Source organism: Pempheris klunzingeri, chromosome 3 (assembly GCF_042242105.1).
Source record: "Pempheris klunzingeri isolate RE-2024b chromosome 3, fPemKlu1.hap1, whole genome shotgun sequence".
Lineage (NCBI taxonomy): Eukaryota > Metazoa > Chordata > Actinopteri > Acropomatiformes > Pempheridae > Pempheris > Pempheris klunzingeri.
This window is the reverse complement of record NC_092014.1, coordinates 13,399,731-13,424,884: the sequence shown is the minus strand read 5'-3', so window position 1 is coordinate 13,424,884 and position 25,154 is coordinate 13,399,731. Positions and strand designations below refer to the sequence as shown.

The window sequence follows — 25,154 nt, the reverse complement described above, 5'->3', positions numbered from 1 at the left end:
TACTTCCAGATCCAAGCCAAGACAAAAGCAAAAATTGATTTTCACATCAGTAAACAGTTCTAAGGTCTACAATCCATTGGGAGCTGAGTAGTGCATGCAATGCAACAACATTATTGCACTTCCTTGTCTTTTTCTGTGAAGGTAAGGGGATGAAATAAGTTTCCACTTTTTTCAAAAAAAAAGCAAAGCGCTAAATAAGGGCTTTGGTTGGACACACTAAGCATATTTGAGCGTGGCGAGCGTCTGATCGCACAGGGGAATAGGTTCCTCAACAGTTTCCCACTGCAGCACTGCATCGCTGGGCAACAAACAGGGAAAAGTAGCAGGGCAAAGAGGGAGGAAGACAAAGCGAGAGAAACACGGGGAGAAAGCATAAAAATTAGATTATGCCTTACCTGCAGTTTTTGTTTTCTCAGGAGCACAACAAAGTTTTTCGCTCCACTTACTGGACTATTGTCTACCTCCAACTCAGTTTGCTTTAGTAGGTCCTACTCAGACATCTGTTCATTTTGTTCACTAAAATGAAAATGTGGAGAAAACAGAGCAATTTTGCATTTTTACACTTTTAAAAGCGAGATGTGACATTTACAAGAGTCATAGGCCATGCAGCAGGTTTGTCCAGTGAAGTGAGGTAAAGTTCAGACACTGGTACTGGCAGAGCAAAGTGAAATGCCAAGGAGAGGGACAACACAGTTTGTATGGACAGTTACACCTCTTTGATCAGAGGTCACAGGGCCTGAAAATGTGTCATTTATGTTGCTTTTATTTTTAAAAGAGTGATCTGCACTGGGACAAAGTTCTGAAAATTCAAGCTCCAGACAATTCTGACTATGTTTGGAGGTTAAACTTCAGGTGTCCTTTAAGCTAGAATAGCCAGTGTGTTTGGGAGAAGTCGACAGTCAAAGAATAGTGTGGCGTTCAATAGGAAATGACTCCAGCGACATGAAATCCTTTCACAAGCTTTGCCTGACTTAACTAACAAACAGCAGTCAGTCAGCAAAGGAAATGCTCTGTGATGAAAGGATGAACAGTACAAAGAGAAAAGGATTGGCACTCTAGCTATGTGTGTGGACAGCACACATACACACACATACACACACACACACACACACACACACAAACACACACTTAACCGCCACTGCCCAGACAGCTTTACAAAGCGCCTTTAGCTTAAACCTCAAAAAGTGAATTTGCTGTCATTATACTGGCGACATTTAACATCCCATGCGTCAGTATGCGGACTTGTCACTTCAGGCTTAGATAGATGTCTAAATTTTTTCAGCTATTACTTAATTAACCTCTTGAACCTCAAAATCTCCCTTCATATTTTCTATGCAGTCAGTTAAATAGTTAAATTATTGGGTTTACTGGAGATTTTCTCTGCCAGCCTCTGTTTCATGAACTCACTGCATCCTCACTGAGTCACTGAGCATTTATTTAATCTGTCTTTATGGAAAAATTAAGAATCTCTGGGGTGTATTTTCCATTTTCAAAGACAAATGCAGATTTTGAGATTTGAAGTTAAACAACATTAACTTTGTAGTTATACGAAAATTTAGATGGGCACACATCACTCTAATTTGGTTTCTTCCACATCCATAATATTCACCAACACTCTATTTTACAGTATTTTTTCATCTCTAAAAGCAGAGATATTGAATGAACAATAACATTTAACCTTTTTTAAAAAGATTACCATCCCTATCTAAACACATGAATTGGAGGCACATGACGGGTGAGAAAGGCTCTGTTCCAAAGCTGTGTGAAATTTAATCAGAATTATGTTTAAGTAAACATTTTGGATTAATTTACAGATACTTTTTACATTGTCCCTTCATATTAGTATAATTTAACATACAGTATCATACAGTTCCTCTGTTCTCTGTATTTGTATTCACTGTCTGGCTGGACAAATATAGATGTTCTCCCTGTTGTTGTCATGTTGTTTTTTTGTCTTTTAGTTATCTCACTCTGCACATAATTCCTGTTTCTGACTTGGACCTGTTGGAGCTGCGTTACTTTGTCCTGTTAAATGTTAAGTGCATTCACATTCAGGGTAAAGAGGTTTGTTTTTCATGGACACTGAATTGATTTGAAATAAACTTACATGGGTTTGACTGCGCTCATCTGTGAAACCTGTAATGATGGACCCACAGGTTTCTCTATCTGGGTTAGCAAGGTTTAATGATTTTGCATCTTGAATCTAAATCCATTCAAAACCAAAATAGACTGAAAAGAAATATGAATTAATCTTGATTCATGGCTCATCTGCCTCCCCAACACGTCTGCAGTAACACAATATCATTGCCCTTTTTGTTCTTGAAGGCAGAGGCAGCCAGCTACATCTCTAATCCCGACATATTTAGCCGGATAATCACCTTCCATAATATAATCCGCAGGTTAGGTAAGGCTTCATACAATAGAGATACACCTCATTCGCATCTATCAGCCAAGACAAACAGGGAGGACATTCAGATTAAATAGAATAAACATCTTCTTCTTTTCCTTTCTTTATCTGGCTGGAGAAGGTGAGCTTGTATCAAATGCTGTACTAATGACTTATAGTGAAGTGTCAGCTTGTCTTACTATGTAGTGTTTGAAATTCAAAAGAAATGGAATCAGCTATGGTTTATTTCACAGTGAGCAAGCCTTGCACAGAGCATGTTTGAGGTAGCCACTCACACTCTAATGAGACTGACAGACAGTCTCTTCTGTGCTTTAATATTTGATTATCTGCATCTCAAGTATATTTTCGTGTACAGGGCAACAGATGGCCAGCCCACTGCTTGTATTTGTTTTGGTTCAATATTTGTGCTCCTGTTGCTTGCTACAATGCAATCATATCGACAGTCTTATTTAAACCAGCTCCACTGTGTGATTATCATGCTGGCCTCCAGAAGTACAAGGAGAAAGAGGTTGTAATTAGACAAGAATTATACAAAGCAGTAATAAGGAGATTCTCCCAAATGAGGAGACAGCAAAAGATGTCTGTTAATGAGAAAATCTCATTCTCGCCCCTTCTTCTCTTCAATCTGCACCAATACTGAAGGCGACAGTCCCATTTTAGAGCCGTGACATGAAATCAGTGCTGGGGGGGTGGAGGGGGATGAGGTGGAGGAAGTGGTGGAGAGGTGTTAAGATAGGTGAAGATAAGATGGAGTGCCAGGCCTGATTGCATTACTATGGGTTGTTTATGGATCAGACACAGGCTGGTTTGGCCCTCTGGGATTGATTGTCTTCTGACTGGACAGCAGGCGAATGGAAAGATAATACGAAAACAAAGAGAAAACAGAGGGGGAGTACATAGACGGGTGAAGCTTCACCTGAACTCACAGCCAATCTTAGAGGAGCCGTGCATGTTTTTATTATCTGTGGTTGTGTTCGTCACGTCTGCCAGGGAGGTTAATTTTCTATTTTCTTTTGCCTGTCTGTTAGCCTGCTAACTAACAGGGCAGCTCCAAAACCACTCAGCAGATTTCAGTGACATTTGGTATAAAATTTGGTATTATAAAAAAAAGGCCATGTGCCAAGGTACAATTGATACTTTTTTACAATTTCCTGTAAATAGATTTGTGTAAAAATATAAAAAGCTTAAGAACTTTTAATTTTACACATTACACACGTTCACAAGCCATCAAACACAAGTCTGTTCACAGCTGCTGGAGAGGACCACTGCACTTGTGAAAAATGTTGTATAAAGACGTCTGTGGCTCCAGAGGGCGCTACGTGAAATTTGGTAAATTGTGATGTCACTTGAGTCAGTGTCAGTTGGGTCTGAAAACTACAAGTTTAGCTCCTCATCTCCACTGCAGGGTAGCGGCTTGAGGCTACATTAGCTATGGCTACCATGACACATCCAAATCCTTCACTGAACAGTCAAGTTGGATTGTGGGTAATGTAGGTGTCAGATTTTGGCAAGGGAGAAAAATGCATGCAATAAAAAAAGACAGCGTCTCCTATCATTCAACTATCCATTTTTCTTTTACTTTTAAAGCTGTTCCTTAACTTTTACACATTTTCTCTGTGAGTTCTTCTCAGATGTTGACAAAACTAAAGAAAATATAAGTCAGACACATTTCCACCTAAACATTGTCTTCTGCTTGAAATTTTTTGCTAAACACTTACAATACAATACAAATACAAATTTTCTCCAGGCTTTATCTTGTTTGGTGCGTATTTGGATCAACCCAAAGAGATTTACTCATTTGTTTATGATACCATACATTTCTGGTTGCCAAAAGTTGCCAAATGTTTTGACTCGGTCTTCACAAGAAAAACAACAGCATTTGTAGTTCAAATGTTCAAAATGTGTAATACGGCCAGTGTTTCTATTTTCCTGACGATGATCTCTACTGGCTTTGACAATTATGGCTTTAATTCTTCAGTTTTAACCAGGTGGTATTTGGGAACTAACCAAACCTCAACCGTAGAGATGGCAGATCAGGTCAGGAACTAGTTGCCAGATCAGAAAATGCTCCTGTGTGTTGGAAAGCAATGAAAAAAAACCAAAGCATTTTGTCATTCAGCTTGAAGAACTTGAAATAAAACTGCCATTACTTCAATGCATTCACAACCAAATTTATATCAACTCACATATCAACTCTGAGGGATCCTGTAAATTTTCTAATACTCATACTGTATATGATGTCGCAGGAACATGATAAATATAAAAAGGCCAGCACAATGTTAATGAGTATGACTCACTTGAAATCTTGTACAATTCAACCCTCTAAAAAGCCCAAACAGGATTTAGTTGTCCTCTAAAAATTGCGAATACTATCTATCAATCAGCATGATGTCTATCGCTGTGTGTATTTTGAAGATTCACCATCCAGATGCAGGGTCCTGCAGCCTTGATGGAGTGATGACCTCTCTGAGTGCTTTCTATTTTCTGCCTGTTATGTGTCTGTGTGTGTATTGTAAGTGGGTCTTGTTTGTACGACATGTGCAATGATTCTCAGTGTCCTTCACTCCAGTGGCTCTTGTGAAATATATTTAGAATATCCATTTAGTGTTTAACCCCTAACAGTCCAGCCAGGCCCATTCAGCTCTCACCACACCATCGCAGCTCTCCAGTGCAGCACGCCCTCCGTCATCAGCTGCGTTAGCTGTGTTTGTTTTAGCCCAGTCCACCTGGCCCTCCATTTCATTACTTCAATTAGCGTGATTAGGATCTAAAATTGCTCGTGTCGGCTCAGTGATTGACAGCAATTGGCCACTTAGGGAGGAGAGCTGCAGACACACACAGTGCTGCTCAATGGCTTGTGTAATGAAAGGCGCATGTGTACAGTCTGCGTGTGAGTGTGGGTGTGTTTGTTTACCCTGATGGGAGTTGTGCTCACTGAAGACGAGAACAGTTCTTCAGGCAAACAATGTGAGACCACCACTATAGAAAACCCAGATATCTTGCTTTACCCACATGTGCAACGTGAATGTTCGGGGAAGTGGAAGACATAGATAGAGAGAGAGAGAGAGAGAGAGAGAGATGAGATTTGTGCGGATGTGGTTGCAAATATGTGGACGAGATTTTACAAACATTATTGACTTAAACATTATTGACCTAAAGCAGAATATATCATCTTTCGCATGTACATATCTACATAAATAAACCATTGCTGTACTGTGGGCATAAAGTACATTGTAGCATGGACAGATACTATAAATAATTTCCAAGGAATTCTATGAGTGTAATCATGTGAGGACATGGCAATGCCTCCACTCTCCACCCGTACAGCTTAACATCCTCTAAGCATGTTGCAATCAGCTTGTATCACATGCACACTGATTGTGAGAAAGCGTGACAGACAGGCAATCACTACTCAGTCATGGCACGTTTTGTTCAGCCCAGTGGGAGCAGGGTATGCGGCTCGTTTGGTGGAGGCACATTAAACAGTGGAGGGTAATTTAGAGGACTAGCTGGTCTTCACGTCTCTTCTCATTACGGCCCTCGTGGTCTACACGGCCCTAAGTAAGGGCCGCTGGAGCAGATCTTTGGTATTTGGCTTCGCACCATTTTCATGGCATGTGAGATGGCGATGTGAGGCATTATGTTTATAGCACATAAGTGCCAAGTACGGCCGTCCATCATCAGGCGCTGATAGCCAGAACCGCAGAGGTCCTTGGCAGAACATTAATCTGTCTTTCAAACAGACAGCCATAAGTCTCTCCTCCTCCTCTTCTGCAAGTCCAACACATGTGACTGTCGTTCACTCCCTTTTTCTTCATCTTTTCCCCCACATCTTCCTCTATTCACACTCCCCTCTTGCCAATTTTCACAGTATTCTTCGCCTCCACACCTTTGATCCATTCATCCTGCGATCTTGAGCTTTCCACCCACTCTTACCCTTTGTGTATTGTCTTTTTATTTATTTTATTCTATTTTCTATTTATTCTTATTTTATTTTAGTATTTGGCTGTGTCCTCTTGTTTTACAAACTCTAAAACATGTTCCAACAAATTCTAACAAATCATGAAAAATACAAAACTTTATACTAACAGTGAATGTGAAAGAGGTCACTCATACTGACAAACCTCCACATGATCACCCTGCTTTCCCCCTCAGCTCTACAGAGAGTTTTAGCATCTTTTAGCTAATTGTTTTGGTTTCACAGCCCACAAATGTACTTGCTTTTGGTTTAGTCTCATCACAATCTTGTTTTAGCGAAAAAGCTCTGATAAACTCACTGTACACTACCTGCCCTGCACCGAATGGCAGACATGCAAAGTTAGCGACCAAATGGTGAACATAGTGGAGGATTTAGCAGCTAAAAAGACACAGATATTTACCTCAGGAGTAGTTCGACAGCAAAAACAAAGCTGAAAGGAGAGTGAATACTGGACTTGTTTGATGGATGTGTAAATAGGAAAATGTTTGCTAATACATCTGCAATTATCTAACAACTTTATGAGGCGTAAAATTATGAATGCAACTTTAATAATGTTGAACATCGGGGGGGGTTTGTTCAAAATGCATATTTAACCTTTTGGAATCTGACTCTCATCTTTGCCTCTTTTCAGTGTCCCAGTAGGACATTTCTTGTCTTCTCCCCCTCACTCACATCCCTCTCCATATTTATCTTTTTCTTCCATCCAGGATGTCTTTGAAAAGTGCAAAGGGAGGACCAGACAGTAGACCATCCTCTGCTGCCAGGTCAGTGTGCTATAACTAAAATGGTATAAAGTCAAATAAACAATTTGATTAAAAGCTTAATCAAGGAGTGAGCTTGTGAGCTTTTAACCTGTACCTGAGTCAGGCTAAATAGCAGAACTATCCCCATATTTATGTCTTATACTGTAACAAGTGAGCAATTCATGAGGAGGAAATCCCAGAAACCTGGGTAATACAGTCCATGAAACTTCCGAAAAAAGCAATTGACTCCTATTGCTGCTGCTGTCTATCAGCAGACAGGATCCATCTTACCTTATCAACAGGAAGGGGCATCTCCTTGACAAGCCACAAAATCCAGTGTCATTGATTTTTATTGCTGGTTATTAGACATTTTAAAAAGGTGTCAGTATAAATTAGGAGATATAATGCACTTGAATTAACTAAAGTTTTTTTCCTCTCCCAGCATGTCACCACGAGGAGGGAGGGCTGCAGCAGCTGGCAGTACGAGGTTCAAAAGCAAGGCTCTTCAGCTCAGCCTCTCCAAGAAATTCTGGTTATTATCATTCTCTGTTTCAAATCAACATTGATTAGGACAAGGGGAGTGGTTTGTGCAGATTTGTGCACCCAATTAGTGTCATTGATTGGTACATGTGCTGCAAAACAAACAAACTCATTACCCTAAGAAACACCTCCTTCCTTTTTCTAGTGAGACAGACGTAACCACTGATGTCAGCTAACTGGACGATTGGCGTTTTTCTATAATTTCACTCATGCAGGGCAATTATTTCAAGGGAGGCTAGATGAAGTAATCACCCATAAGGCACTTGAGTGCGTTTGTTCTGTTAGGAAAGGATGTATAGCCCTGGCTTTGATGATGACAACTCTTAACACTTGGCACGCAAATGCACACTTCACAGCTCAAAGTCACCCTCGTCTCAGGCGAAGGGCTCTGGTGAGGAGGAAATCGGTCGTAAAAGTAAAAGGAGCCTCAGCAACAGCTCAGCAGTGGCCGCTGCTTACATCTCCTACCTGAATAAGCTGTTTGGACAGGTCAGTTTAACAGCACATTACCACACATAGCCACATGCATGTTGTCACAGCCATGACGCATTTGTTGGTTACTAGAAGGGTTATTTAAAAAAAGGGCATAGTCACATTTTTTTTGTTACAGTGTTTAGAAAAGCCACCATTAGAAGCAGGCGTCAGGAAACAGCATCTAATAAATTGCAGCCATGCCAGCTGATTACTCAGTTGCGTCAATTATGCTGATGATGTCACCGCACTAAACTTGCTTGTATGATCAATATGTGTCAGCGGCCAATGCTCTCAACATCATGTTAATTGTTTCCTGACTCATCTACCTGTTCCTAAGAGATTGTCCTCCCACGAAAAACGACCGTAGATCTGTAGATTCAGCAAGTGTTACTAAATGACATGTGCTTATGTGTCAAAGCCATCAAGCAGCCTGAATAATTATGAGTCGAGAGCAAAAGAGGCAGTCAATGGTTGTTATCATAGAGCAACAAAGTCCACGTGACTGGCTGTTCATTAACTCAGACCAAAGCAACAGCCAATAAAAGAAACGGACAAAATAAACACAGCTGAAATTGAAAATAAAAATTACCTACATTAGATGATGTTGAGGAAATAAACAGGATTAAGTAACATTTCATAAAACTTTATGTAATGTCACAATATTATGGCTACACCATATGTTTTGTTTTTACACTTAGAGTACATCTGTATTTATATATGTACATACACTTACTTAACTGTGTCCATTTGGGTCTCCACAGGCCATGAATAAATAACTGTGCATTGACTTTAAAGTTGCACAGAGTGGAGTTGGAAAATTGATCCATTTGTTCAGCTGATTCTAACTGTTTAAGTATCGATTGAAAGTATAAGCACTGGTTGTAGCTGTTTGCAGTGAATGATGACTATCTGAGAGTGAACGACCTGTCTGCAAAGCAGTAATTACTGATACTGAAAGGCCACATCTATTCATTCACACATGAAATCATGAGATCAGGACCGTGGGCTGTTATCTCATTCTCTAAATCTATAAAAAACATCCAAGTCACTCTAATAATTCCAGCTGACAGATGATATATTGCATGGACACTGGGCTAGCTTCCATAAAAGCCCTGGTTGGTTGAAGTTCAGCACTGGCTCTGTTCAGGCCTGATACCCTGCTCCCAGATTGCTGTAGGGCATCACAGAATATTTAGGCAAATAACAAGTGGAAATGAGCCGGCAAATGGTCCACCTCAACCACCTTCCACAGATTTGTTAAAATCATCAGCTGATTTATATACAGAGCACCTATATACAGAGCACCATTTGCAGGATACGTTTAACTGAAATACAAAATATTGTTATTTGTTCATGCATACGTTTAGCGCTGGAATCAGTGTAGAGTGAACTCTTTTCTCTCAAGGACAAAACCCTGAAGGGCAAATACCCATTGAAATAATTGGTGGGAAATGCACAGTAATTACAAGGACTTATTTTATGCTCTACACAGTGAATTGATGGAATGAACTGAATGAATTAATGGAAGTATGCAAACATCCTGTTTTTCATTAAATATAATAATTTATGTGATTTTTAAGTCTATATAATTGATGCATTTATTTGTGCCCCATTCACCAGAAAATAAATTTTATTTCACTGTATGACAGTGACAACGGAGGCTCCTTATTCAGATCAAAGGTCTTTTATTTTGTTGTGGTCCCCAGTATGTTCTTTAATCTGTTTTTTAGTTCTGCACTGTTGTTGTTGTTGTTGTTGTTGTTGTTGTTGTTCATACAATGAAGTTTATAAAAGATCATTTTAATCATTGAACTATATGGGACCCTGGTGAGACCTTATTACAAAGCAGAGCCAAAGGCTTTTCCATAAATTCCTACATTACAGGAAAGGGATTTACTATAAAAGATAACAGAGAAATTTGCACCAAGGGGAGCTGTGTGCCTATGAACATTTTAATGATGTTTCATAACTAAATTTCTTAATAACTAATGGGGCAGTTTCATTGTTTTAAAGTAATTTATGGGAATTGAAAACCATTTCAGCATGACCTTGGGCTACTGTAGACTCCACTTCCACATCCTTCCCTGAGTTACTACCTCACCTGCCATGACTGATCTGCCTTGTTTTACTGTGACAATTCCGGGTTGAATTTACTAGTATCCAGGTAGAGAGGTCAGCATTGTATCCACAGCACAGAGGACACATTGTTTTGGTTTCTGCCCTGACACTGAGGCAGGGAGACCATCCATCCTGCAGCAGTCGTAATCCCTGCCTCAACACAAGTATTAATAACCCCCTTAGCCAGGTTCACTGTCAGCCCTCATTATATCCAGCTGAAGAAGAAGCCGGGAGACAAATAGCTAAAGAAAAACAATTGATGCATTTACATGTCAGAGCCACAGCAGAAGACAGAAAGATGTGAAGCAAAATGAGCTGCTCTCATCAATGAGTGATACATGTGCATACCGTAACTGGATCGTGTGTGTGAAAAATATCCACACACCTCTCATATATGTTCATGCGTCATGCTTACAAAGCAGTTGGTTGCTCAATGGGCCATGTGAAGGCAGACAGAATGAAATTAACTGTTAATGGGCTCGGATGACGGATGAATTAAGAGTCTGCATGGCATGCTGTCTAATCCTTTCTGGATGAAAAAAATCCAATTAATGTGTTGACCTTGCTACATTATCTAAATATGCCCTTGTAGGCTGGAGGATCCTGAGCAGGGTAAACAGTAGTTCTGAGCTCTGGGCAACGGGCATTTTTTTTTTATTATACTGCAGTATCAAAAATCATATTAAAACTTAAGAGGTTTATATAAATCACAAGTGTTTTAGTGTTTTAGTGTTTGAGGCAGAGTACACGTACGGTGAGGCAACTCTTGATGTAATTGCATCCTGGCATTGCATTTGTGTTTCAACTCTGTTGGCAATATTCTACAGTGAATAATCATTTGAACGGCCGCCATGCAGTGCAGCTTCCAAATAAACCATGGGGGCCTCTCCTTTTCCTCAAGCTATTGTGCACTTGAGCAGGATGACCTTGTATGATTTATGTATTAGCCACCCTAAGTGCCAACATGTATTAAGAGGAAAATATTGCACTTTGCTTTGCATTTCAGTTCCACTGCTGCTCTGGTTTGCCTTTTTATCTCTCACTTTTTCAGCAGTGCAAGGAACAACTGAAGGTTGAAAAATTCTTTCCTCTGATAAAAGTAGCAATAAAGTAATGGAAACAGACACTTGATTTAAAGCATAGAGCCCCCATAAAAATGTAAAAACATGGAAGTAATATAAGCATCAGCATTAAATAGACTAGACTACTTTAGGTGCTTTAATGCAAGTTTTTTCATGTAGAACTTGGTATTTATAGCAGTTAGATAAATGTGATGAGGTGAAAATACAAAAAGGAATAAAAGTATGTCTGACATGGTTGCAATATCAGAGCAAGAAAGAATTAGTTCCTTCCACCTCTGCCAGTGAGTATTCATGTCTTTATCTTAGTTTAAAATCTATTCCCAATACTTTTCCTTACTGCATCAAAGTGAGGAAAAACAAGCCCAGAGGACATTTGTGCTCGCAATAATTTGAGCTTTCATAAGCTTGCATGTCAGTCTTGTTTCTTTGAACTTATAGATATCCTCCGGCTCGTGGCGTCTTTGTGCTAAGCGATATCTCCATATGTCAGGCTTAGTTGCTATATGAAGATGACTGATTGCATATTTCTTGCTTCCCCAGTGAATGTGAAGACATTTCTGTAGAAGAGCTGCATGTTGTTAGCAAGCCCTGTAGTCAAGAATCATGCTTGCACAAGCATGATTCTTGAAACAATGATCATCGTCATCTTTTAATATCAAAGCTTTACTTATGTAAATTTGAGCCAGGACATGCAAATATGCTAATTAAATAAGCTTTGTTTCTAGGTCTGATGCACGTGATATGTGCATCACATTTCATTTCATGAAATATGAGCACTTTTCTGATGGATTCATGTGAAGCTCCCAAACCTCTGAGCTCATCCTTTTCAAGTGTATTTCTTGCCTGGGGATGTGCATTTGCACAATGTTGCAACTGATGACCAAATTATAATGTGTTTTTTATTAAAACTGTCTGCAACCAGTGGAATATATTAGCATATTGCTATTTTAAGCCTATAGCTCTCCTAAATTTCACTGCGATCCATTATTCTTAATGACTATCTTTGTTGAGAATATGTTCCTTGCTCCTAGTTTTGTCTCAATTTCCCTGAAAACGCATGGAAAAAGAAGAGGAAGAGGGAGAAAGAGAGGGACAGATCACCCTGAGCAAATGTCAAAACAAGGCAGAGAATACTGAGCATTTCACACACAAGGCTGTATGCAAATTACGTCTTGTGTCTGTGTATGTGAGTGTATAAGTGTGTGTGTGTGTGTGTGTGTGTGTCTGTCTTAGTTCACATAGTGTATCTGAGTTTCTTTGCAACAGTGCAAGGTTTGTGCAACTCACTGTCAAATGGTTGTGTGTGGGTGTATATTTGAACACATACAGGCTGAGTTTATGCTGCGTCTCCCTAAAGATGCTGCAAATGTGGAGTGTGTGTGTGTGCGTGTGTGTGTGTGTGTGTGTGTGTGTGTGTGTGTGTGTGTGTGTACATGCACGTAGGAGTGTGTGGTACTGTGTCATTTTGCAAATTAGAAAGACATGTCACTGGGTGAAATCCCATTAGAGTTTACTGTCTGCATGCAGCAGTGTTGACATGATATGCATGTTATTCTAATTTGGTAGTCAAAAACAGATTATCACCGGGGTATTTCTCAGGAGAATTTGCTGTTTTAAAGCCACCCTGATTTTGCATCCCATCCTCTGATGCTGTCGTGCAATTATTTCCACTGTCTTTTTTTTTCTCTTTATCTGCTTCACAGGAGCGAGAGCTGATGCCAGAGGAGTTAGATGGTAAGATGTTGCCTATGTAATTACGATGCAAACACACGATAAATTGCACAGCTTCATCAATGCTATTGATACTGTCTCCTGTTAAGCCTGCCTCTTCTTCTGGATTCGTGTGAGAGATTGAAGGTTTCTCAGACTGTCTTGAAATGTTTGCCAATGACTCAGAGCTACAAAATCAATTAAAACGACATCACATAAGTTGTTGTTCATGAGAGTTGGCCCTATTTCTGTCTGCTGGAATCAACAATTAGATAAGTTAAAACTTTGTTCCAAGTGTAAGCATCAGCACCTGCGCACGCCGTGTATCTCTGTGTGTTCGACTCTTGGGAGAAATGTTTTACCCTACTTTATGGTTTGCTGCAATTCCTGTAATTTGTTTGTCTGTCTGTCTGTCTGTCAGAGCTGCAGGAGGCCTTTAAGGAATTTGACTATGATGCGGATGGTTTCATCCATTACAAAGACATCGCAGACTGCATGAGGACCATGGGCTACATGCCTACAGAGATGGAGCTCATTGAGATCATCCAGCAAATCAAGATGAAATGTGTGTATTTCCATGTGCATTGCATGTGTGTGTGTGTGTGTGTGTGTGTGTTTGTGTGGTTTCCATCTCTTCCTCAGTGGTTAAAGCACATGTGCATGATTGATGGGTCCTCCCGAAGTGAGCAGGTGTGAATGCACGAGTAATGCGTCTGTGTGTGTTGGACAGTCTTTCCTGCAAGTCCGTGAGGAACTGATGTTTGTCTTTGAAGTTGGGGACATTCGAGACGTTTGAGCAGACTGATTAATGACCCTCACACTGCAGGTGCAGGGGTGTATGAATGTGAGCCTGCATAAAGACATGTGAGTTGAGGTCTAACTTCTCTCTCACTGCTCTTAATGAGAGCGTGTTTGCCTTTGCTGTCTTCTCTAAATGATCGAGTATTGATTAGCGTGGGGCTAGTGTATAAAGTTTAAGGTGAATCATCATTTCATTGATTTCTGCCTTGAGCCTGGAGAACCAGTTGCTTTAACACCTACCTAGTGTCAGTGCAAGGCCGGAAAATCTGAACAAACCTGTTTGTGCCTGCCAAGACTTTACGTAAACCGCCAATAGACACATGGGACTTAAACACATGTAGCATCATATAGGTGTGATGTTTTGTAATGTCCTACTGAAGACATCACATATGCAAGAACCCAGCTGCAATACAGTATAAAATATGCCAGTGGTACATCTACACTGCAGCAGAGCCATTTTTTAGATCTTTATGTGTATACCATTTGAGCTGTGTGCCATTTCTTTTGTAAGACCACACCCAACCACACACAACAATGTGGTCAGAGGTGAACCAGACTGTGAAACCCCCAGTGAAACACTACTTTTCAGCCTAAAAGTTGCATGTTTGTTTTTGTCTGCAGAGACTTTCCACGAAAGTCTCCTTCTTATCTAAAATCCAAACATGAACTCGCGTCTTGTCCTGGACCTTGGCCTGTTAACCACACGGCCAAACAAAACATTCACTGGGAAAAGTGCTCTGCTAATGTCAGTTTGCAGGCTAGATAGTTAATTAGCTACTCGGCTGCAGCACATTAAACAGCACGTCCTTTTAGATGCCGGTGTGATCTTTTTCTCTTCAGTACCACTGCTTGGAAAACACTTTCCGCTTATGATTTGTACGCTACACTGCACTTTGCTTAGTTTGTCTCTAGCTCCCCTGTTGATGTTCAGAGCTGGTGCTCAGCTTCCCAGATGCTGCCATTCAAATCCCCATAGTCCCTCCAGCAGTCTGAGACTAAAAAGATCATTCTAAATATTTCCCAATAGATCTTCTTTTATTGCTTTCAAAAATAAAAACTATTAACAATACATTGAAAAATCACAGCCATTATTTTGACTGCAAGAAGGAATAACTAAACATGATATCAGCTGAACCTTTTTTTAAAGATATTTTCTTAGTCCTCATTTTAACAGTAGACAAGACTCACTGCAGATGATTCAGAATAATGGAGATATTGTTTTTTAAAGGGATGTTCCTGCTGAACATCTTGTCATTCTTTGATGCTGTAAGAAAAACATAATTTGCCTTCATTGTCTTGATGTGGAGGCAAAAATCTCAGACACAGATGACTCAAAATGTGGGCAAATGAAGCCAAACACGGCGGCAAGACATCATTAGAGATAAGTGCCTTTATTTATTTCTGTTTTTAGATAATAATTGGTTTTTCAATATCTACTGTGTTAGAGATTTCTATGTCTGTTTGTGCCTGCTTGGAAAAATAGCCTAAATTCACCATTAGTTTACACGTGTGTGTAATGTAGCTTTGAGCCCCTAGGACAATAACACTAATAATGAGCACAATATTGGACTTTGGGTCGACTGTGCAATTGTCTGGCCACAAAACAGTTGCATCACGTTGGATACAGTCAGTGTTTCTCCGCTGTGATCCTACGGGACCAGTGTGCAGCTGGCTTCTGTCCTACCAGCCCCTTAATTAGATTCACCTGGAGTCCCGGGTGTAAATAATTTCCTGATTAGATGATTAGAATGACAACAGCAAGGATCGTGAAAACCAGGATTGAGAGTGCGACTGCTGTATTAACCTCCCATAAACATCCCATCTGACGTGCACTGCTGCAAAAAGTGGCAGAGCGCAAAGTGTAAACAACTGTTGTTAAAGCTTACAGAGCCTTATTTTAAAGTCCTGTCAGAAATACCAAACACATCATGCTGAATTACAGGGAAATATGTGTAAAGTGACTCATATCTCATTGCGACTTTACCACTTGATGCAATGTCGCAGCCATAAAAATGATGTCTCAGATTTGAATTACAGGCTTTACACAATAAGACTTCAATGTATGGCTGGGAGAAGCAGACACCATATGTGACGCGTTAAGCTGTGTAGAAAAACATTTTAAATCTCTACCTCAAAAGGAATGCCATGTTTTGTAGTGGTTAGTGTGAATAATTCATCCATTCGCTGATACCTTAATTTGACTCATAAGGTAGAATGGGCCAGAGTCATTCCCAGCTTAATCTCTGTTGCATAATCCCTGTAGATTCATTAATACCATGAAATTCAGTCTTTTTTTACAAGCAGTGTTGCACTATCAATTAAAATAATAATAATAATCTCCAAAGACTTTGGGGAGATTTTTTCTTCTCCATGATTACGGACTGACCCACTTAAGGCACAGAAATTCTTCAAGGCGGTGTCAGAAATCCCCCACAGACTGCCGCTACACCAGGGTAAAGCCTGCCAGTCAAAAAAATACGCTGTACCTTAAGGCAAGTCTGAAAATTGTTTGCTAAATCAAAAATTATAGGATTAATGGTCTTTTATTTCAGAATCCATCAGCTGCTGCTGTAGCATGTATGTGACAGAACCATTAGTTTCGTGATTCAGCACCATTAAATAAGCTTTCCATGCAAGCAGAGTTTGCCATAGTCTGATTTTCATCCTCAATAGTCCTGAGACTCTGAGCACTGATTAAATTTTTGAATCACAAAATGACCGCATGGCTTTATTGAAGTAGTCTTTCACTTCCACCAAGGCCTAGATAATGAAAACAGGCCGAGCCTATTGGTCCACACTATCAAATAAGCCTGTCTTTTGTTAAACTAATAACACGAGCCTTCTCATTGTATCCGTCTGTTTTGATAATTACCATGGGGATCAAACAAAACAAAGCTGGTTCTAAGTGGGTTGAGGGAAGCGTAATGAACACAGCTGAATGCAGTGTTTAAGTCTCCGTGCACTGAGCACATAAGCTTCATACGCTTTTAACAGAAAAACTTACTTTTAAGTCAGGAAAGGCCAGGTGTATCACCACTACCTTTACGTAAGTACTGCATTTAAATACAATCTTAAAGTAGTAATATTTCCACCAGGTACTACATTGTAGAGGGAAATGTACATTTGATCCCACCACATTTATTTGACAGCTAAAGTTACCTCACTGACAGTCTATTTACAGGTTTAAACTAAGACAAGACAGTGTGATACATTGTTTTACCTACCTAAAGAATACCTGAAAGAAGACTATGACTGAAACACTGATCCTACAATAAACTTGAAACAATGTGCAGAGGTACCTTCTTAAGCCAGGGGTACGCTGATTTGTTGTCTGGCCATGTTGGAAAAAGAAAATGTGTTTTTCGAGTGGCCACAGTTGAAGTTAGTGTGAAAAACCAGGCGTCAAGAAGAAGTACGTGATCTGTCATGCCACAAACTGAAAACAAACAGAAAATCGACAACTGGCTGACAAATAGCTGGCAGCTAAAGTGCCAAATATTTTTTGTGAAAGTCGGTGGAGACCAAAACAAAGCTAAAAGAGAATGAAATTTGAACTTTCATTCTTACTTAGTTGCCAGAAACATGACTCCAAATGAATGTTAATGATGCCTTGTGCCATCTGCATATGTAAATGAGCAGCTGTTTGCTAACATGTTCTCCATAATGACTTTGACCACAAAGTGGCCAAAAAATTAAGCGTAGGATCTGAATACATCTCCCATCACTGTTACTAGGCTGATGATTGCAGTACACTGTGGACCTGCTGCATGTGACAGTATCCTCTGACATCTTCATGCTTAATGCATGAGTCCATGTGTCTAGCGGACACTCCAGGGAGATATAGAACTTATTACCTGGTAGTCAACCTGTGCATGTGTGTGTGTCTCCTCTGTCTTTCTGCAGGGGGTGGTCATGTAGACTTTGAAGATTTCTGTGAGCTAATGGGGCCGAGGATGCTGGCTGAGACAGCTCATATGGTCGGGCTGAAGGAGCTCCGCTGTGCCTTCAAACAGGTGAGAGGTCCCCAGCGAGAAACTCTAAAGAAGTTTGACTTCAAGCAAGTGAATTGGGTCTGGTAATATGGCAGAACTCTGAAGTGTGCAACAGGACCTTTCCTTGGAGAGTGCCAGGAGTGTGTGACTCTTACTTGTAAACAGGTCAGAGGGAAGAGGACTCGCTGGCTATGAATGCAGAAAAAAGGGTTTATGGGGAATGGAAAATATTCATATTGATGGTGTTTTTATGAACCTGCCTGGAACCTGCCATCCAAACAGCCACCATACATATTTTATATTTGTTTTTTATGCTCATTAGACATATTGAATTGTTTACCCCCCAAGCCAAGCTGTGGTGTGACATAATCTCTGACCAAGCAAAACAAATGAGATGATCATGTCATTCAAAATCAAAGCTTTTCACCCGTAGGTTCATCTATTAAACACATTGCAGCATGGTAGGTTTTTACTATTTACTGTAAAATAGACTATACTGATAATGTGCTCTTAATGTTTAATATCACACACTAGTGTTGTTATATAGTGTGTGTGTGTGTGTGTGTGTGCGTTTGTCTGTCCGCAACTAATCTCACATACTACTGCACCCATATGCCTAATATTTTTTGTGCACATTTATGCCTGTATGCGCAACAATTGCCTGTGATTGCTGTGGTTCACAATATTGGAAAATTGTATTGACTGTTTAATACGGTCGTTGACTGCTGACTCTTCACTGCTCTGAAAGGACCAGTGTGTAGGATTTAGAGGCATCTAGCAGTGTTCTTGCAGATTATAATGGAACAACTGAATACCCCTCCCTTCAACCCTCCCAATCACCGACTCTTCTTCTTTGTCTTCCAGCTGATACATTTTATACCACCAAATCTTAAGGTGCCACTTCAATATAAAATGTCAAAGGCACCTGGTTTGTCAATTCTGGGCTACTGTAGTAACATGGCGGACTCTGTGGAAGAGGACCTGCTCCGTGTGAACATATGAAGGGCTCATTCCAAGCTACTGGGATTAATTTGTCTACATTATAAACTTAACTTTGTACATTTAGTTCAGATTTCATCATCAATGTCCTGAATAGTGCTTGAATAGACCAGAAATTCATCTTATAACATCTGAATCCATTTGCAGAGAATAATGAACTTCTGCAACTCGAGAGCACAGTCTAGTCTCTTAACAGACAAGAATACATTTTCAACTTAATCCAATTCAGCCTCATAATCACTTCAAAAGTCTATCTCGCTTCAGTGCTAACACCTCATGAGTCAGCATCGCCCCATCTGCAGACCCAAGCTGTTTTCAGACTTCCAGGAACCTCATGCAGCCCTGTTCCAACTATACACTGTGATATGTGAAACTCAACTTTGACTTATGTTTAAATAATTTTTTTGAATGGCCTGATCTATGAGCCTCTTATTTCAATTGGTGCAAAAACAAAACAGTAGACCCTTTACAGATTCAACAAGGATAGAATAGATGGACAGATGGAGAAGATATAGAACAAAACAAACAAGGATGAAATATGTTTATGTATATGATTGTGTGTGTATGGGGGAAAGGAGAGAAAAAAAGACACTACTGCTAATAATAAAATCAGCTATTGTTGTATGAGGGGTTCTTGCAGAGCTTGAGAGCTGCCTGTTCCACACTTGAAGCATTTGTTGGGGTTGGCGGGTTCACCGATGTCATCAGCAGCAGCACGAGGCTGTTACCTGGGTGAGGATGTGTCCATGCGTGTACATACGAATATTGTGTTTGTGTTACATGGTTACGCAAATGGTATTGATAAATGGGACACAGGAACTGTGAAATGAACCCATTTTATTATATTTTTAATGTTATTTGTCTCTCTGTTGGGATGTTGAGATGATAGGAGAGGGTGCATCTGGGATGTTGAGAGGTTATTTCCGTCTTCCCAGAAACTGATGAAAGATCTCCCAGCAGACATGCAGATGGGGAGGCATGAAGGATGTGACCCGTAGGTGAGGGCAATGTATGTAAATGTTTGAGTGGGTAGGTAGTGTCAGGTGGCATGAAGGTAATCATCTGTAGTGTTTAGCGTGCAGTGTGACCAGGTGTCATCTGTGAGCACCATATTGCGTGTATCTTAAACAGGGTGAGGTGAGCTCTGTGTAGGATTTTGTATTAAATAAGTCTGGTGCCAGACAGATGTGCATCCATCATGCAATATGAATGGCAACAGCCAGATGTTTTTTCCAATCTTGGACCAGTTATGGACGATTACAGATTGACTGAGACTGTGAATTGCTATTTTGAAGTGTTTTCTCTGTGTGGTTATGAGTTGACTGAACAGCGGGGTGTTTGCATAATGTTGTTTCATGTGCTGATTTTTCCTTTTAAACAGTGCTTCGGTTGTGAATATAAACCCTCCAAGAAGCTGTTGTCACCGATATCGGATATCTGTTGTAGTATTTTATGAGGAAGTGAGCTGTGATGAAATACGAGTTCCAAATGTATAATTCTACCTCATTATTGTAAATTGAAAGCAAGTGGATTGTCTTTTATCTGAAAGTCTAGGCTTTGCCAGATTGAGGTGAATTTGTGTGAATCTGTAGGTACAGTGGGGCAAAAAAGTATTTAGTCAGCCACCAATTGTGCAAGTTCTCCCACTTAAAAAGATGAGAGAGGCCTGTAATTTTCATCATAGGTACACTTCAACTATGAGAAACAAAATGAGAAAAAAAAATCCAGAAAATCACATTGTCTGATTTTTAAAGAATTTATTTGCAAATTATGGTGGAAAATAAGTATTTGGTCAATAACAAAAGTTCATCTCAATACTTTGTTATATACCCTTTGTTGGCAATGACAGAGGTCAAACGTTTTCTGTTAGTCTTCACAAGGTTTTCACACACTGTTGCTGGTATTTTGGCCCATTCCTCCATGCAGATCTCCTCTAGAGCAGTGATGTTTTGGGGCTGTCACTGGGCAACACGGACTTTCAACTCCCTCCAAAGATTTTCTATGGGGTTGAGACCTGGAGACTGGCTAGGCCACTCCAGGACCTTGAAATTCTTCTTACGAAGCCACTCCTTCGTTGCCCGGGCAGTGTGTTTGGGATCATTGTCATGCTGAAAGACCCAGCCACATTTCATCTTCAATGCCCTTGCTGATGGAAGGAGGTTTTCACTCAAAATCTCACGATACATGGCCCCATTCATTCTTTCCTTTACACGGATCAGTCGTCCTCAGCCCCAAAGCATGATGTTTCCACCCCCATGCTTCACAGTAGGTATGGTGTTCTTTGGATGCAACTCAGCATTCTTTCTCCTCCAAACACGACAAGTTGAGTTTTTACCAAAAAGTTCTATTTTGGTTTCATCTGACCATATGACATTCTCCCAATCCTCTTCTGGATCATCCAAATGCTCTCTAGCAAACTTCAGACGGGCCTGGACATGTACTGGCTTAAGCAGGGGGACACATCTGGCACTGCAGGATTTGAGTCCCTGGCGGCGTAGTGTGTTACTGATGGTAGCCTTTGTTACTTTGGTCCCAGCTCTCTGCAGGTCATTCACTAGGTCCCCCCGTGTGGTTCTGGGATTTTTGCTCACAGTTCTTGTGATCATTTTGACCCCATGGGGTGAGATCTTGCGTGGAGCCCCAGATCGAGGGAGATTATCAGTGGTCTTGTATGTCTTCCATTTTCTAATAATTGCTCCCACAGTTGATTTCTTCACACCAAGCTGCTTACCTATTGCAGATTCAGTCTTCCCAGCCTGGTGCAGGTCTACAATTTTGTTTCTGGTGTCCTTTGACAGCTCTTTGGTCTTGGCCATAGTGGAGTTTGGAGTGTGACTGTTTGAGGTTGTGGACAGGTGTCTTTTATACTGATAACGAGTTCAAACAAGTGCCATTAATACAGGTAACGAGTGGAGGACAGAGGAGCCTCTTAAAGAAGAAGTTACAGGTCTGTGAGAGCCAGAAATCTTGCTTGTTTGTAGGTGTAGGTGAACTTGCACAATTGGTGGCTGACTAAATACTTTTTTGCCCCACTGTATGTACTGTTATGAATGGGTTTTTGAAAAAGTTTTCATTTTTAATTGACTGCGTAAGGAACAGTAGGTCTGATGTAGACATTTTAAATTTTTATTTAAATTTTAATCGTAAGGGACCGTGTACTGTATTAAGCATTAATGTTACCATTTGATGAATTGAAGTGTCAGCCTGAGGCTCATTTTTATCTGCAGTCCCCTGGCAGGTCACCATTAAAACATCCACACAGTGACAGAACAGCACCAAACAAAGTAGACAAACAACACAAAAAACATAATACAAATTACACACAGTAACACATCACACACACACACCTTGTCAGCACCATGAGTGTGTTAGACTGATTAAGAGCAAGGAAATTTGTATACTCAGCAAAACAAGTAAATTACATAATCAGTGGTTACAGAGGGGAGTAGCTTCTAGCAGACTTTTTCTTTTGACTTTAATTTGGCTACTGATAGAAATACAACTCTTTATGTTGTCTGGTTGTGTTTCACTGAGCTGTGGGTTTTACAGAGAAAGCCCCAAGGCAGTGTGGCGAAAGGATACATCACAATCTCTTATAGAAGGTGGTACTGAGGAGAGGCCAAACAATTTAAAATTTTATACACAAGACACAATAGTTCCTGACTATAACTATACTGTTCTATGTTCTCTGAGCCTCTTTGTCTGTGTATATATTGATACATCTCTTGATAACTTTCTCTCTCTCCATGTCTGTCATTATTTCTCCTCTTCTCTTTATATCATACTGTATTCTGTCTCTCCACCCTCCTCATTAGCCCAGAAACTTGTAATGGTCTTTCCTTCTCTGTTCCTTGTGTCATCTCTAATCCTCTTCACCTATGATCTATTCATTTGTCTCCCCTCACTCACTGCATGTTCACGTCCCCACCTCCTTGCTCTCCATTAACCGTACACGCTGCAGTTTGACTGTGATGGTGATGGAAAGATCACACTTGATGAGCTCAAGGAGGGCATGAAGACCCTCCTCGGGGAGAAGCTGAAGAAAGGCGAGCTGGAGGAGATCCTCACCGACATTGACCTCAACAAAGACGGCAACATCGACTTTGATGGTGAGCAGTTGGGGACTTGGGGGGGAGAGAAATGTGTGGGAGGGGAGTGCATAGACTCCAGGCAAGATGTGAAGGGGGGGGGGGTAGAGTAGTGCGTCCCAACCAGGGGTACTTTTAACCCAGGGGATACTTCTGCAGCTGCCAAAGGGTTTGTGAAAACACCAACTAATTCCTAACTAAAAAATAAATTGCAATTTGATTTTGAAAAATGGGTGTGATGCTGAGCAAGCAGCCCTTTTTGAGTCAGATGAAGTTGAGTGTGTGAATTAGCAAGCAGACTATTGCAGAATTATTTGAAATCTTTGAAATATATCGTTAATGGATAAAAGGATGAAAATATTAAAGTGATGAAGTAGTTGAAATATATAGCTATAGCTATAGGTATGGAAAAACTGTTGAAATAGTGACCTGGGAGTTAAGTTTGATAATTGCATTAATGGGTAATGCAGTACTAATTGCCATTTTAAGTTTGGTACAGTGCAGTAACATCCAGTTTATGATCCAATCCGTTCATAAGGACACAGTCGGAACATGACGAACGCTGTGGGGTTACATGAGTTGATCTGACACTTCTGATCAGTACATCACACAAAAAAAGGTTGGGAACTGCTGGTGCACAGGAAGGAAGAGCAGAAGGGCAGGAAAGGGCGGAGAGGACAAAGCCGAGGGGTTAGGGAATGTAGCTGGAACAGGTTGAGGATGATGGGGACAGAAGAGTCAGAAACGAGGCGGCAAAAGGGGCACGTGGGAAAGAAGGGATGGTTAAGTCAAGGTGGGTTAGCCGATCCAATCTAATCAGTAGTGCATTAAGCCAATCAATACACATGCCTGGGCACCTGTCACATGTTACACAAAGAACACACACTGTTGGACAGCTCAAGGACTTTGCTGAAATGTCATTACCACGTTACCTCGCAAGGGAATAAACAACACAATGGGACACACACACAGAGAAACACACACATATGCAGGTGCCATCAACACCATGTTGTGCGATGACGAGCTGCAGCACACACTGAGAGGCATGATCCTGTTTGTCTTGTCTCAGCAATCTAATCAATTACAATTATTGGGAACATATGAATAGGTGTGCCAGTCTTAGAAGGGATCAATAAGCAGGTGTTCCTCATTATCATCAATTAGCCCCCAGGGCAGCGTTTGAGGGTTTCTGTCCAGTTTAGCCACCTGGGCAGAAATCAAGCGTCCACGGCAGCAGCGAGGAGGTTGTTCAGGTCACACTCATGTAGGACGACGAGGACTGAGCTGCTGTTCCGCTTGGTTTTATGTCTTTTTATAGAAAATGGTTAGAGGAGTACCTCAAGAGATGATGTTAGTGGGTTAATCTGCAATTAAGCTTTAGTCCTCAGTCAATCAATAGATTCTCACCCACAATCAGTATCTTTCAGACCAAAGTGCTTCAGAAAGTCAGTGGAAAATGGAAGACATGATTGACTGGATGGATTTAGCGGAACCTGCTTCAAGCTATCTGCAGCCAGGTTTCATTGACAGGAAGCATCAATAGCTGCGTTGATTGACAAGTGGATCTACAACAATGGACACAGGGAGCTGAAATAAGTGGTAATCACACTGATTACCAGTCACAAGAAGGGATGAACAGAGTCTGGAAACTGGCAGTAGGCATTTTAGAGTTGTTTTTAAATCTGTGTCTGGGTTAAATACTTATCCAGAGAACCAGTCCTATTCTCTATCTCGCCTCAACAACAGAGGAAAATGAAACTCATATTTAAATTTTGAATTCTAAATAGCCTTTCTCCCATTTTTTCGCCCCATATCGCCCCATCACCGCCTCGGTTTTTCATTAACATGGTCATAATGGAAATATTGTGACACACCATGAGTTAGTTTCCAGTACAATTTCATGTGGGTTGATAATGACGTGGCCGCATCCCATGCCGTCCTCTTATGATATTAGAGTGTCATTATTCTTATCACTGGATCTGCTGCTGTCTCTGTTTCCCTCTGCAGAGTTTGTTATGATGCTTTCTGCACGATGACCTCTGAAGGAAGAAGAAAAAGCGTACAACACTGGACTCACAAGCTGCGCACCAGCTCATCGGCAGCCCTCTTCCTGCTGTTGTAACTGTAAATTTGACATTGTATAATTGTAAAAACATAATAGAGTCAAAGAGAATTAGTTATATTTTCATAATAAAAGTTGAGTAAGTGCAGAGGGTAAAGG

At 40.6% G+C, this 25,154-nt stretch overlaps 1 protein-coding gene across 1 annotated transcript; it reads left to right on the top strand.

Moving 5' to 3' along the window:
* Window positions 1–7,094: 7,094 nt before the first annotated feature.
* Window positions 7,095–24,969, top strand: cabp4 (calcium binding protein 4). The gene is made up of 8 exons (XM_070828129.1): window positions 7,095–7,150; window positions 7,572–7,661; window positions 8,026–8,158; window positions 13,047–13,077; window positions 13,475–13,618; window positions 17,758–17,867; window positions 22,807–22,954; window positions 24,941–24,969. Exons 1-8 carry the CDS (start codon window positions 7,095–7,097, stop codon window positions 24,967–24,969), a joined length of 741 nt encoding a protein of 246 aa, XP_070684230.1.
* Window positions 24,970–25,154: the final 185 nt, after the last annotated feature.